Source organism: Phycodurus eques, chromosome 18 (genome assembly GCF_024500275.1).
Source record: "Phycodurus eques isolate BA_2022a chromosome 18, UOR_Pequ_1.1, whole genome shotgun sequence".
NCBI classification, from domain to species: domain Eukaryota; kingdom Metazoa; phylum Chordata; class Actinopteri; order Syngnathiformes; family Syngnathidae; genus Phycodurus; species Phycodurus eques.
This window is the reverse complement of record NC_084542.1, coordinates 683,777-697,748: the sequence shown is the minus strand read 5'-3', so window position 1 is coordinate 697,748 and position 13,972 is coordinate 683,777. Positions and strand designations below refer to the sequence as shown.

The following is a 13,972-nucleotide window of genomic DNA, read 5'->3' as shown; positions in this document are numbered from 1 at the left end:
AAGTAGAACAAATAAGCTCAGAACTTAAGTTGTGTGTACAAATGTGAAACGACAGAGGGGAAAAAGTATTCAACACATGTCGAAAGGGAGGTGCAAAAAGGCATGGAAAGCCGAAACAATACCTAAGCTCTCATCAAACAGCAATCCAGCTCCATGTCAGTGCAAATGAATATCAGCTGGTTCTGTCCTAATTGATGCCCTACAAAAAGGTCTCAAGCTGTGAGTCAAGACACATCTCGTGATTGGTAAGAGCAGAGAACTGTCTCAAGACCATCGCAAACTAATTGTTGCAAAACATAACGATGGCTTTGGTTACAGGTGCATATCTAAGCTTCTGAATGTCACTGTGAGAATGGTTGGGGCCATAATACATAAGTGGAAAGCCAGTCATACCACCATAAATTTGCCTCGATCAGGTGCTCCTGGGAAGATTTCTGACAGAGGAGTGAAAAGAATAATCAGAAAAGTTGTTCAAGAGCCAAGGACCACATGTGGAGAGCTTCAAAAAGACCTGGGATTAGTACGTGCTGTTGTCACAAGGAAAAGAGTGAGTAAGGTACTGTCATGGCCTGTATGCACGCTCACCACGCAAAACTCTCTTGCTGGGGGGAAAAGTTTGTTAAAGCTTGTTTAAAGTTTGCTGAACAACATTTGGAGAAGCCAGTTAAACACTGGGAGAATGGTCTGGTCTGATGAGAGCAAAATTGATGCCATTATGCACACCACGTTTGGAGGAGAAATGGCTCTAAAATTACCATACCAACAGTGAAGTTTGAATGTAGGAACATGATGGTGTTGGGCTGCTTTTCAGAAAATAGCACTGGTAAACTTCACATTATTGAAGGAAGGATGAATGGGCAAATGTACCGAGACGACGACAAAAATCTGCTGCCATCTACGAGTTTTAAAGAAAAAAAAAAAAAAAAGCTGCTAGAATGGCCCAGCCAATCATTACCTGACTTGTATCCAATCAAAAATCTATGGAAACAAGAACTGAAACTCAAGGTCCATAAAAGAAGCACACGGAACCTTCAAGATTTAAAGACTGCTTGTGTGGAAGAATGGACCAATGCAGCCCTGTGGGGGGGCACAAGCCAGTGCAAACTGTAGGCCGGTCCCAACCACGGATATATGCACAGAGTTGCGTCAGGAAGGGCATCCGGCTTAAAACTTTGCCAAACAAATATGAGCGTTCATCAAAAGAATTTCATCCCGGCTCGGTCATGGCCCGGGTTAACAACATCCGCAACCGGCGCTGTCAACCTGCAGGGCGCCGGTGGAAATTCAGCTCCTGTGGGTCGAAGTCGAAGAAGAAGAAGAGGTGGAAAGAAGAAGAATCATCATCATCTTGTCATGAACATGCATGCATGCACACAAAATTTGTTCTCTGCATTTGTCCCATCACAGTGAACACACACACATGTTGGAGGAACACAGTGGAGCAGGGGGCAGCTGAAGCGCCCGGGGAGCATTTCGGTGTATCAGTGTCTTGCTCAAGGACACCACAGCCGATGTTGGCGGATGGTCCAGTCGGGGTCTTGAACATGGGTCCCCCACGGTGGCAGGCGACGATCTTAACCATTGGACCACGGCTGCCCAAAGCGGGTTCTTCGGCAGAAAGAGAAGAGGAAAGCACAGAGCCTAGAACTGAATGTGGGGACTTTCAATGTTGAGACTATGACAGGAAAATCTCGGGAGTTGGTTGACATGATGATTAGGAGAAAAGCTGATATAGTGTGTGTCCAGGAGAGCAGGTGGAAAGGCAGTAAGGCTAGAGGTTTAGGGGCAGGGTTGAAATTATTTCAGTCTTTCTTTTTTAATAAACCTGCAAAAATTTCAACAACTCCGTTTCCGTCTGTCAACATGGGGTGGTGTGTGTACATTAATGAGGGAAAAAATTAACTTAAATGATTTTAGAAAATGGCTGCAATATAAGAGAGAGTGAACATTTTTAAGGGGGTCTGAATACTTTCTCTACCCACTGTATTTGTTCTACTTTCTTTGCATGTGTGGATTACTTGAGTTGTTCCCAACATCTGGTGACATTTTCATGTCAATAGCACCTTTGGAAATATATTTGAGAAAAACGGTGACGCGTTAACTTATTTCAGCCGCTGTAACCACAGGATATAGAATAGAATACATGAGAATAGAATGATTTTTTATTTTGGGGAGCACACATGCACACACAATTTCTCCTTTGCATTTTACCCATCACAAAACTGGGCACAGCAAACGCTTAGTGGAACAAGACATCAAACCCCCAAACTGCTCAGGCAAAAATAAATACCGTTTGTTCGCGACCACAAGGCGCGCCGTATTAAAAGGCGCAGTCTCAGTTACTGGGCCTATTTCTGTATTTAACACATACATTAAGGCGCACTGTATTATTGGGCGCAGGCATGGTAAAACATAAGGTAGCTTGCATGCACGCTAAAACATACGCTAGCTTGCATGTTTTTAAAAAGGCAGCGGGAGCAAAACTGAGTTCGGTTGTACTTTGATGGATTTGTGGATGAGGATGGATAAAAAAAATGATTACAACAGTACATTGTTAAATACTTCAATAAAGTCCTCATCTTCTGAATCCAAAATGAACATCTGGGCAATTTCGCCATCAAACACGCCGGGTTCGCCCTCGTCATTGTCGGAGTCGGTCTCGTTGCCGGGGAGCTGTTCGGCAACGATGCCGGCTTTCGCGAAAGCTCGGACAACGGTCAAAACGGATACCTTGGCCCGGGCCTCCGCTTGCGCACCGTGGATTCGTTGATCTTGAATTGCTCGATTCCCACGTTCCTCCGCGTAACTGATAGCTTGCAGTTTAAACTGTGCTTCGTAAGCGTGTGTCTTCGTTGGTGCCGTTTTCGGGGGTCCTTAGCCAATACATACCTACTGGGGCGTGCCTTTAGAGTCCTCTTTCACGCGGACCCTTCCCCTTTTAACTTCCGCATGCTGTCCTCCGTCACTTCCGCCTTTCCTCTATATAAGCGGCGTGTCGGCAGGAAATGCTCCCTGGCAGTCAAGCGGAGCGCTCATCAAAGCCATACAACAACGTTTACAGATTTTGGAACTCGGTGCACACACAAGGCGCGCCGCATTATAAAGCGCCCCGTCCATTTGGGAGACAATTTATGACTTTTAAGTGCGCCTTATGGTCGTGAAAATACGGAACATAAAAATTTACTGACAATATGTTATGAAAAGTAAAATTACCATCCAAATGTATTCATTTGTGTGAACACTTTCAAACTGTATTTTTTCATAGGGAACCTTAGCCAAGGCAGTGAAGAAGGGCTACTGGATCTTGCTCGATGAAATAAATCTAGCAGCAGCAGAGACTTTAGAGTGTTTGAGTGGACTGCTAGAGAGCGGTGCTGGATCCCTTGTGCTGTTGGACCGTGGAGATTTTGGTAGGTTTGTTTTTTGAAGTGATATTTGAGGTGGTAATTCTGCACATACATTTTTTTGTGAATTTGTTCATAAATGCCTCTGTAAACTATAACACAACAAAGGAACACTCCCAAAATGATAAAATCATCATAAAAGTAACATAACATGAATTTGAAAGTGCTCTACAAATAGTTCAGTAGGGCATTTCCCCAACACAGACAAATAGGAATTTGAATTACATGGAGGTAGGCAAGGTCAGAAAAAGAACAATTATTTCTTGCAGAACATTGAAAATTTAATGAAACATTTGATCAGTTATCACGTACTAGTTAAATAGACCACAATTTGGTTTTGTAGAGAAGATAACCTGCACGCATATTTTTGAGTAACACCACCCAAAGTTATACTTTCACGCTTCATCTGTCTTTTCATTTTTCCTACAACCCCAATTCCAATGAAGTTGGGACGTTGTGTTAAACATAAATACAAACAGAACACAATGATTTGCAAATCATGTTCAACCTATATTTAATTGAATACACTACAAAGACAAGATTTTTAATGCTCAAACTGATAAAGGTTAAAGATAGAGGTTTTGGAGAAACATATGCTGCCATCCAAGCAATGTCTTTTAGCTATTACTGTGTTGTCTGTTGTTTGCTGACTGAGTTGTGAGGACAAGCTTAACTGGCAATTTTTGTGTAAACTTTGGGAAGTACCTTTCTATTTGTACTTAAATTTGTAATGGATGTCTTGGATGTTGACAGCAACCTCCTTTGGGAGTTGCACAGTAAATACGTACACGACTGTTCTGGGAGGACTTGAGAAGTCAAATGAATTTTAGGTATTGCCATATGGGTATTTAGGAGATGTACTTCTCTGCCCCCTCTTCTGCTATTGACTCCAGCGCGTGATATATTTTTAGACTTCTTCGGCATAGTGCGCCGTTGCGCCAATCCAATGTGATCACAAATGTCATTTGACTTTAATTTACCAATCAAATAAAAAACAAAACCAAAAAAAACAGCAAGACAGCCACACGAGTGTTTACTTTACAGACTCCGAAAAACAACAGTTTTGTCACGCAGCGTAGTCTTAAATTGTGACTGCCCAAAAGTGAATATTTTTCTCTTTCTCTCTCCCGCGCATGCACACACACACACACACACACACACACACACACACACACACACACACACACACACACACACACACACACACACACACACACACACACACACGCTATGATGAAGTCTGGTCAGCAAACAGCTTCTTCATGAAGTCATTGAAGTGAACACAGCAAATAATGTTTCTGTAGGGCCCAGTGCATGTGTTGTTGGTTGTTGGGGAGTTTAACATTGAAATAGTGGCAAATGCGTGTGGATTCCCACATATTTTTTAAAATTTAATTTGACGTACATGCTGTTTATTTATTTTTCTAAAATCATAGGTTACATTTGGACTACTTTTTACTTATTCCAAAGTAACAGTTCTCTTACTTGAGTACAATATTTGGCTACTCTAACCACCTCTGGTAGTAGTCGTCGTGGTAGTGTTTTTATTCAGTCACCATACAGCAACATATTTCACAATACACACATTACAAACAGTCATATACTGAGTGATGACAGAACTGGCACAGGCAGATGCAAAATGCTTATTTATGCCTAGTCTAATTTTTAACCAACATTTCTAATTGAACTACCGACTTCCAAACCATCAGGGAAAAAACCCACAGCAGACAAGTCATTGTTTTCAATCTTCAAAAGCAGCTTGACACACAGGTTATTTTTAACTCCAACAACTGAAACACACATCTCTCTTTTTTCATTAGTATACTGTGATCACTAGTGTTGAATGTTTTTTTTTTTTTTTTTTTAATTAAGTCTATAAGAACACCAATAGTGTATTCTCTATGATCAATATTTGTGGATGTTCCCTCCACCGACGCCATGGGTGCCATCAAGGTGGACCTTTTTGCTCTGACGCCATCTTGGTTTTCTCTTTAAAGATTGTGTTTGTCTCTGAATTTGTCAAGTGTGTGTGCGAATTTTTCCAAGCTTTTTGAGAACTGTCGATGTAGTGATATTGGTCTGGAGTCAGTGAATCGACATTTTTTTACCGTTTTTGTAGATTGATATTACTTTAGATATTTTCATTTTAAATGGGGAAAATACCAGTTACAAATGTGTGTGAGCGGTTTGTAGTATGTGTTTAGTAATACATGGTTGTGTGGACTTTAACTGCTCAAAGACTGGCAATGAAGCAACTATTACTACTGTTAAATGTAGAATTTACAATTCCACTACATGTGAGATTGTCATCTTGTATGTATTTATTTTTGTTTTATCGGTTTTGCTCTAGCTGCCCTCGTTCGACACCCAGACTTCAGACTATTTGCTTGCATGAACCCAGCTACTGATGTGGGTAAAAGAAACCTGCCTCTTGGCCTCAGGAACAGGTAATATGGTGCAGACGTGTGTCATGACCAAAAAGAATACAAAGACTTGCTTGCAATCTGCTGTAACATTTTATCGTTGCAGGTTTACTGAGCTGTATGTCGAGGAGCTGGACAATGAGGGTGACTTGCGAATATTGGTTTCAGACTACCTCAAAAACCTGAATCTTTCTAGGAGCGTAATCGACGGAATCATAAGGTTAGGACGTTTCCTCAAGAGTGAAGTGACGTGTGTTATGCGCACTTAAGACATCCAACTTCATACCTTTTACATATAGACAAACGTTTTTATTTTTGTATCAGTTAGGTTTGATAGATAATGATACCAAAGGAAATTCTGGTGTGTTGTCAATGAAGGGCTCCAAACACAGGGGCACAATGACTGAAAAGCAGAAACATTTTATTGTTCAAGTTTTGACACAACATAAACGTTATACATCGTAAATCCTAACAAATGTAAATGTTCAGGTCAGCAATGCCAGTATCAACAGCAAATTTTCTGTTCCCCCATGTGGGTATGGACAGCAAGGTATACTGTTCATCATGTATTTCCTTGAAATACATCAGCCAGGTGCACTCACCCCGCTGAATTTCATGTACAGCGGGGACAGAAAGTATTCAGGCGCCTTTAAATTTTTCATTCTTTGTTATATTGCAGCCATTTGCTGAAATCATTGAAGCCCCTCGCCCCCTCATTAATGTCCACAAAGCACCCCATATTGACAGGGGGAAAAAACTGAATTGTTGACATTTTTCCAGACTTATTAAAAAGGAAAAACTGAAATATCACACAGCCATAAGTATTCAGAGCCTTTGCTCGGTCTTTAGTAGAAGCACTCTTTTGAGCCAACACAGCCATGAGTCTTCTTGGGAATGATGCGACACGTTTTTCACACCTGGATTTGGGGATCCTCTGCCATTCCTGGATGGTGAATGTTGGTGGACAGCGCCAACGTTCACCGTCCAACCTGACAGAACTGGAGAGGATCTGCAAGGAGGAATGGCGGAGGATCCCCAAATCCAGGTGTGAAAAACGTGTCGCATCATTCCCAAGAAGACTCATGGCTGTGTTGGCTCAAAAGGGTGCTTCTACTAAAGACCGAGCAAAGGCTCTGAATACTTGTGGCTGTGTGATATTTCCGTTTTTCTTTTTTAATAAAAATGCAGAAATTTCAACAATTCCGTTTTTTTCTGTCAATATGCGGTGCTGTGTGTACATTAATGAGGAACAAAATGAACTGAAATGATTTCAGCAAAAGGCTGCACTATAACAAATAGTGAAACATTTAAGGTGGTCTGAATACTTTCTGTACCCACTGTCTATATCTCCATCTATATATAGTGAGAATTTAGCGAACATATTTTTTTCTTCATAAAGATTTTGCAAGGGCCAGTCAGGGACAGTGGATGGGTTGGATGTGGCCCGCGGGCCATACATTGCCCAAGTCTGATCTCCAATGCACAGTATAAGGATACAGTGTGAGTTGTTTGCCTATGGAATCGTTTAAATAGTCCCACATAAACTGAAAGAAAAACGTCACTGCCTGATGGCTGTGTCCTACAGGTGATGGGTGATGGACAGCAGTTTGTTGATGAATAGAAAAGAGTTATTTGTTTGTACAGGTCAAGAGCAATACAGGCACCTGAGAATTCTTGTACAGTATTTCTCTGCTAGAGTTAACATTTGTGAATGAACAACTGAAAATAAAACATTTGACTGCAAAGTCTAAATAGTATAATGATAAACATGATTTTTACTGTGCCTCTAACTCGGTGCAATGATAGAATAATCATGGAAATCAGACCTTTTTTGTTTTCCTAAATTTACCCATATGTTCGTTGTATTAATGCACTTCTAAATATATCTATAGATTTTACCTGGCAGTAAGAAAGGAGGCCACCTCACACCTTGTGGATGGGACAGGCAACAGACCCCACTACAGCCTGCGCACACTATGTAGGGCGCTGAAGTATGTGGCAGCAAACCCCTGCAGAATTGTGCAGCGCTCACTTTACGAGGTAAGACGCCACAAAGAACATTTCAGAAATGTCATTTGCAGGCTTCAAAGACCTGTTCTGTCTGTGTGCTTTTACTTATTTTTGTGTCAACCGTCTCTCGCACGGGTATGAAATTGGCGATGATAGTCTACATAAGGCCTTCTTTATACACTCGCGCCCGCTTTGCATCACGTGAGCGACGCATTGAGCCGCGCGGCCGCTTGAAGTGCACACGTCAAAAATTGTTGCTGCGCGTAGAATGCCGCGGAGACTATCTCTCGTGATTGCTTCGTTTTAGTCACATGCTGCGATGACGTACTCGGCGTTCCCCTTGGTTCTACGGCCCCAATTCCAATGAAGTTGGGACGTTGTGTTAAACAGAATACAATGATTTGCAAATCATGTTCAACCTATATTTAATGGAATACACTACAAAGACAAGCTATTTAATGTTCAAACTGATAAACTTAATTGTTTTTAGTAAATAATCACTAACTTGGAATTTGATGGCTGCAACACGTTCCCAAAAAGCTGGGACGGGGTCATGTTGACCGCTGTGTTACATCCCCTTTTCTTTGAACAACATTCGATAAACGTTTGGGAACCGAGGACACCGATTGTTGAAGCTTTGTAGGTGGAATTCTTTCCCATTCTTGCTCGATGTCCAGCTTCAGCTGTTCAACAGTCCGGGGTCAGTTCAGGGAAGCTCCTTTCCTACCCAATCATGGCACCCACCTGTGGGAAGGAGTTTGGTGAGCATTCCTCAACTTTTTTTTTTTTTTTTTTTTTTTGTTGCAGCCATAAAATTCATAGTTAATGATTATTTGCTAAAAACAATAAAGTTTATCAGGTTCAACATTAAATATCTTTTCTTTGTAGTGTATTCAATTACCGTATTTTCCGCACTATGAGGCGCACTTAAAAGCCTTTGATTTTCTCCAAAATCGACGGTGCGCCTTTTAACCCGGTGTGACTTATGTGTGCACTGAGTTCCAAAATCTGTAAAAATGTTGTGCGATTTTGGCTTGATTGACTCGGCGCATTTCCCGCCGACATAGGGACGTAATACGTACACTACGTACGCTGGCAGTGATGAAGCAATTGGAGACTGTTACGGAAAGCTACGTACAGTACGTACACTTCGGTAGATATAGTGTACTATCGGTATGCTGCTAAACAACATTTGTTTGGCTAAGGACCCCGAAAATGGCATCCGCTAAGAGACGCGCTTACGAGGCACAATTCAAACTACAGGCTATCAGTTACGCGGTTGTAAATGGGAATAGAGCAGCCCCGAGAGAATTCAAAATCAATGAATCTGTGGTTCGGAAGTGGAGGAAGCAGGAGACTCCATGCGCGCCCATATCACCGCTACTGTGAAAAACCAAGTGAAGGAAATAAATTGGGAGATTGCCATCATTCCGGGAGAATTAACAAAAGAACTCCAGCCGCTGGACATCGGTGTCAACAGGGCGTTCAAAGTTGAAGTTGCGAGCGGCGTGGGAGCCATGGTCGGGAGACGGCGAACACACCTTTACTAAAGGAAGCGCTGGGAGGCAGCGCCGGGCGAGTTACGCCACCCTATGTGAATGGATTGCGGATGCCCGGGCTAAGGTATCCGCTTCGACTGTTGTCCGAGCTTCCGCGAAAGCCGGCATCATTGCCGAACAGCCACCCGGCAACGAGACCGACTCCGACAATGACGAGAGGGAACGCGGCGTGTTTGATGGCAAAATTGCCCAGCTGTTCAATTCAGATACAGAAGATGAGGACTTCGATGGATTTGTGACAAAAGATCGGTCAAAAAAATAATGGGAGTGTATTTTCAAATGCGTAGTCGAATAAAGTTCAACCAAAGACACTGTTTTGCTTCCGTTACCTTGTTTTAGCATGCGCCGAATAATACGGTGCGCCTTACGTATGGCTTAAGTACAGAAACAGACCCCGTAACTGAGACTGTGCCTTACGGTGCGGAAAATATGGTAAATATAGGTTGAACATGTTTTGCAAATCATTGTATTCTGTTTTTGTTTTACACAACATCCCAACTTCATTGAAATTGGGGTTGTACATACCATCTACGCCGCCGCCTTGATTGATTTTGCAGCATAATTCAACGTATCATCTGGTGATCTATGTCCATTAGTTCTAGCAGACACTGGTCCACGGCCGCCATTGTTGTTGCTTTGTTCCTTTTTCTGAAAAGGAAAGTAAAAACGGCTACCGCCAATGGCCAAAAACTTTAGCGGAAACTCCACCCTGTGTTGTCGTAGCCTATACCAGCCGTAGTGACACCCCTGACTTGGAGGAGAACAGCAGTGAATTTTCAAAACTGCGCGCGTGGGTTGCGCTCGAGTATAAAGGCAAACAGCATTCGGGATAGCCGCAGTGACGTCAGCGCGAGTATGAAGAAGCCTTTACTTCATGTTTGCAGGGTTTCTGCCTGAGCTTTCTAACTCAGCTCGACAGGATGTCTCATCCCATGGTCCAGAAACTGGTTTGTCAGCACGTCCTGAAAGGAAACACCAAATGTCTCAATCAAGTAAGAGGTCCTAAAAAGTTGTTTTGTACCTTCACTGTAATGGTACGCAAACACTGTCAAGATAAGTGAGGCACTGATTTTGTTGGTTTATTACAGAAGGTCTGACTTACATTTTTCCTTCTTACTCATTTACAGAAAACTGTGCATGTGTTTTAATCGATAATTGTTGATATTTCATGATCATCACCACGTATTCATTCGCTTTTTCCCTTTCAGCCTATTGCGGCTCCCTTAGGCCAACCTTGTTTGGCGGTTGAGGGCTACTGGGTGTCTCAGGGAGAGTTGGAGCCAACTCTGGATCCCAGCTACATTCTCACAGCCTCAGTCAAACTCAACCTACGAGACCTTGCTAGAGTGGTATCTGCGGGGTAGGTACAGCGCATCCATAAGAGCACTTCACCATTTTATGCTACAGCCTTATTCCAAAATATATTAAATTCCTTTTTTTTGTCCACGAAAGATTTACACACAACACCCCACAATGACAATGTTGAAGTTTGTGAGATGTTTGCAAGCGTATAAAAGACATAACGTAAGTCTTTGTCATGAAGCTGAACATTTAACTCAAGTGCTGCTTACACTCAAGATGATTCAAAAGCTTATCGGACCGGGAATAAAAATCGAGTAACTCGGTTAAACTGACCACAAGGATTGGTTGACCTAAAATTTTTGTATCGAAACTCTGCCGGAACCATATTTGCACGCGCCACCCATCTAGGTTTCCCACACGGACATTGCTTGCAGAGGCACGCGACGTAGGTATGACTGTTATAGCCGCCGGCTGGTACTGCATGCTGGCGTATACAAGGTGTGTTTGAAAATATCCCTCGAGTGCTCTCGGCACCATTCGGAAACTCTGAGCGCTGTTGGAATGTGCACGCTAAGCGTCAAGTTAAGGTGTCAGAGTGAATTTCCTAATGCACCTCTAGTCTTCATATCTATGGTTGGGAACTTGGGACCACAGCTGGAATACACTGCTGTAGTCAGAGGATGTCTAAGGTTTTGGATCGCATAAAATCAAAAAGGACAAAAAAACAACAACAAAACAATAATTTTGCACTGCACAGTAATATGGGCGGATAAGGTCTCAAAAAAGTGATTCAATGTAACGGACAATTGGCTATATCGGACTACCCGGCGTCCCGATTAGTCTGTTCTATCGAGGTTCCACTGTAGTTCCATTCATTCACTTCAACTCACATTCTGCACAACGCATTTATACCATACACTCTGTACCAATGCAGTTAAATGGAAATTGGGTGGGGGCTGTAAGGCATTGCAGTAACTTGATGGAAGAGATAATTGATTCTAAAAAGATTCAATAGTGACGGCCCTAAAAGGTTGATTGGAGTTGGAGAAGACCCCGAGATACTTGAACTCCTCCACTTGGGGCAGGATCTCATCCCCCACTTGGAGAGGGCACGCCACCTTTTTCCGACTGAGGACCACGGTCTCAGATTTGGAGATGCTGATTCTCATCCCAGCCATTTCACACTCAGCTGCGAACTGCTCCAGTGAGAGTTGGAGGTCACGGCTTGAGGAAGCCAACAGAACCACATCATCTGCAAAAAGCAGAGATGCAATACTGAGGCCACCAAACCGGATCCCCTCTACGCCTCGGCTTCGCCTAGAAATTCTTCCATAAAAGTTATGAACAGAATAGGTGACAAAGGGAAGCCTTGGCCGAGTGCAACCCTCACCGGAAACGAGTCAGACTTACTGCCAGATATGCGGACCAAACTCTGACTCCGGTCGTACAGGGACAGAACAGCTCATATCAGGGGGTTTGGACAGCCCATATCAGGGGGTTTGGTACCCCATACTCCTGAAGCACCCCACCCAGGGACACGGTCGAACGCCTTCTCCAAGTCCACAAAACACATGTAGAATGGTTGGGCGAACTCCCATGCACCCTCGAGGACCCTGCCAAGGGTGTAGCGCTGGTCCACTGTTTCACGGCCAGGACGAAAACCACACTGCTCCTCCTGAAACTGAGATACGACTTCCCGTAGGGCCTTTCTCTCCAGCACCCCTGAATAGACTTTACCAGGGAGGCTGAGGAGTGTGATTCCCCCTGTAGTTGGAACACACCCTCCAGTCCCCCTTCTTAAAAAGGGGCACCACCACACCAGTCTGCCAATCCAGAGGCACTTCCCTGATGTCCTCCACACAATGTTGCAGAGGTGTGTCAACTAGGACACCCCACAACATCCAGAGTCTTTAGGAACTCCGGATCTCATCCACCCCTGGGGTGTGTTTTAACCAACCACCTCGGTGGTGAAACTCCTTCTGACAGGGGATACTGCCAGACGTTCCCGGCAGACCCTCAAAATACGTTTGGGCGTGCCACGTCGGACCGGCATCTTCCCCCACTATCGGAGCCAACTCACCGCCAGGTGGTGATCAGTTGACAGCACTGTCCCTCCCTTCACCCGAGTGTCCAAGACATGCGGCCGCAAGTCCGATGAAACGACCACAAAGTCGATCATCGAACTGCGACCTAGGGTGTCCTGGTACCAATTGCACGTGTGGACATCTTTATGCTTAAACATGGTGTTCGTTATGGACAATGCGTGATGAGCACAGAAGTCCAATAACAGAACACCGCTCGGGTTCTGATCGGGGGGGCCGGTCCTCCCAATCACGCCCTTCCAGGTCTCACTGTCATTGCCCACGTGAGCATTGAAGTCCCCCAGCAGAACGATCGATTCCCGAGCGGAAGCACTCTTCAGCACCCCCTCTAAGGACTCCAAAAAGGGTGGGTACTCTGAACTGCTGTTTAGTGCATAGGCACAAACAACAGTCATGGCCCGTCCCCCCACCCGAAGGAGGGGGGAGGCTACGCTCTCGTCTTTCTGGGTGAACCCCAACGTACAGACGCTGAGCCTTGGGGAAATAAGTATACCCACAAATGCTCGGCAACTCTCACCGTGGGCAGCTCCAGAGTGGAAGAGAGTCCAACCCCTCTCAAGAAGACTGGTACCAGAGCCCAAGCAGTGTGTGGAGGTGAGTCCGACTGTATCTAGTCTGAACTTCTCGACCTCACACACCAGCTCGGGGCCCTTCTCTGCCAGAGAGGTGACATTCCACGTCCTTAGAGCCAGCTTCTGTAGTCGGGGATCGGATCGCCAAGGTCCCTGCCTTCGGCCACCGCCCAACTCACACTGCAGGCAACAACTATGGCCCCTCCCACAGGTGGTGAGCCCGTGGGAAGGGGGGGACCCACGTTACCCTTTTGGGCTGTGCCCAGCCGGGCCCCGTGGGTGCAGGCCCGGCCACCAGGCGCTCGCCTTTGAGCCCCACCTCTAGGCCTGGCTCCAGAGGGCGGCCCCAGTGGCCTGCGTCCGGGCAAGGGAAACCTCTATCCACTTACATTTTTCATCAGAGAAGTCTTTTAGCTTTGCTTTGTGTGTTCCCTCACCTCGGACCTGTTTTTCATGGGTGCCCCTACCAGGGGCGTAAAGCCCCAGACAACTTAGCTCCTAAGATCATTGGGACACACAAACCCCTCCACCACAATAAGGTGACGGCTTCCAGGAGGGGGCCATCAAACTACTTCGATATTATTTTTTTGCTATCATATA

The 13,972-nt window shown here is 44.5% G+C and overlaps 1 protein-coding gene across 2 annotated transcripts in view; it reads left to right on the top strand.

Moving 5' to 3' along the window:
- The window catches only part of mdn1 (midasin AAA ATPase 1), a 146,251-nt gene that overhangs the window by 32,760 nt on the left and 99,519 nt on the right, over positions 1 to 13,972 (top strand). For both annotated transcript variants that reach the window (XM_061703734.1, XM_061703735.1), the window contains 6 exons: positions 3,266 to 3,410; positions 5,755 to 5,851; positions 5,934 to 6,047; positions 7,720 to 7,867; positions 10,281 to 10,388; positions 10,605 to 10,756. In XM_061703734.1, coding sequence (XP_061559718.1) covers positions 3,266 to 3,410; positions 5,755 to 5,851; positions 5,934 to 6,047; positions 7,720 to 7,867; positions 10,281 to 10,388; positions 10,605 to 10,756 — 764 coding nt within the window. The remainder of the gene's footprint in view (positions 1 to 3,265; positions 3,411 to 5,754; positions 5,852 to 5,933; positions 6,048 to 7,719; positions 7,868 to 10,280; positions 10,389 to 10,604; positions 10,757 to 13,972) is intronic.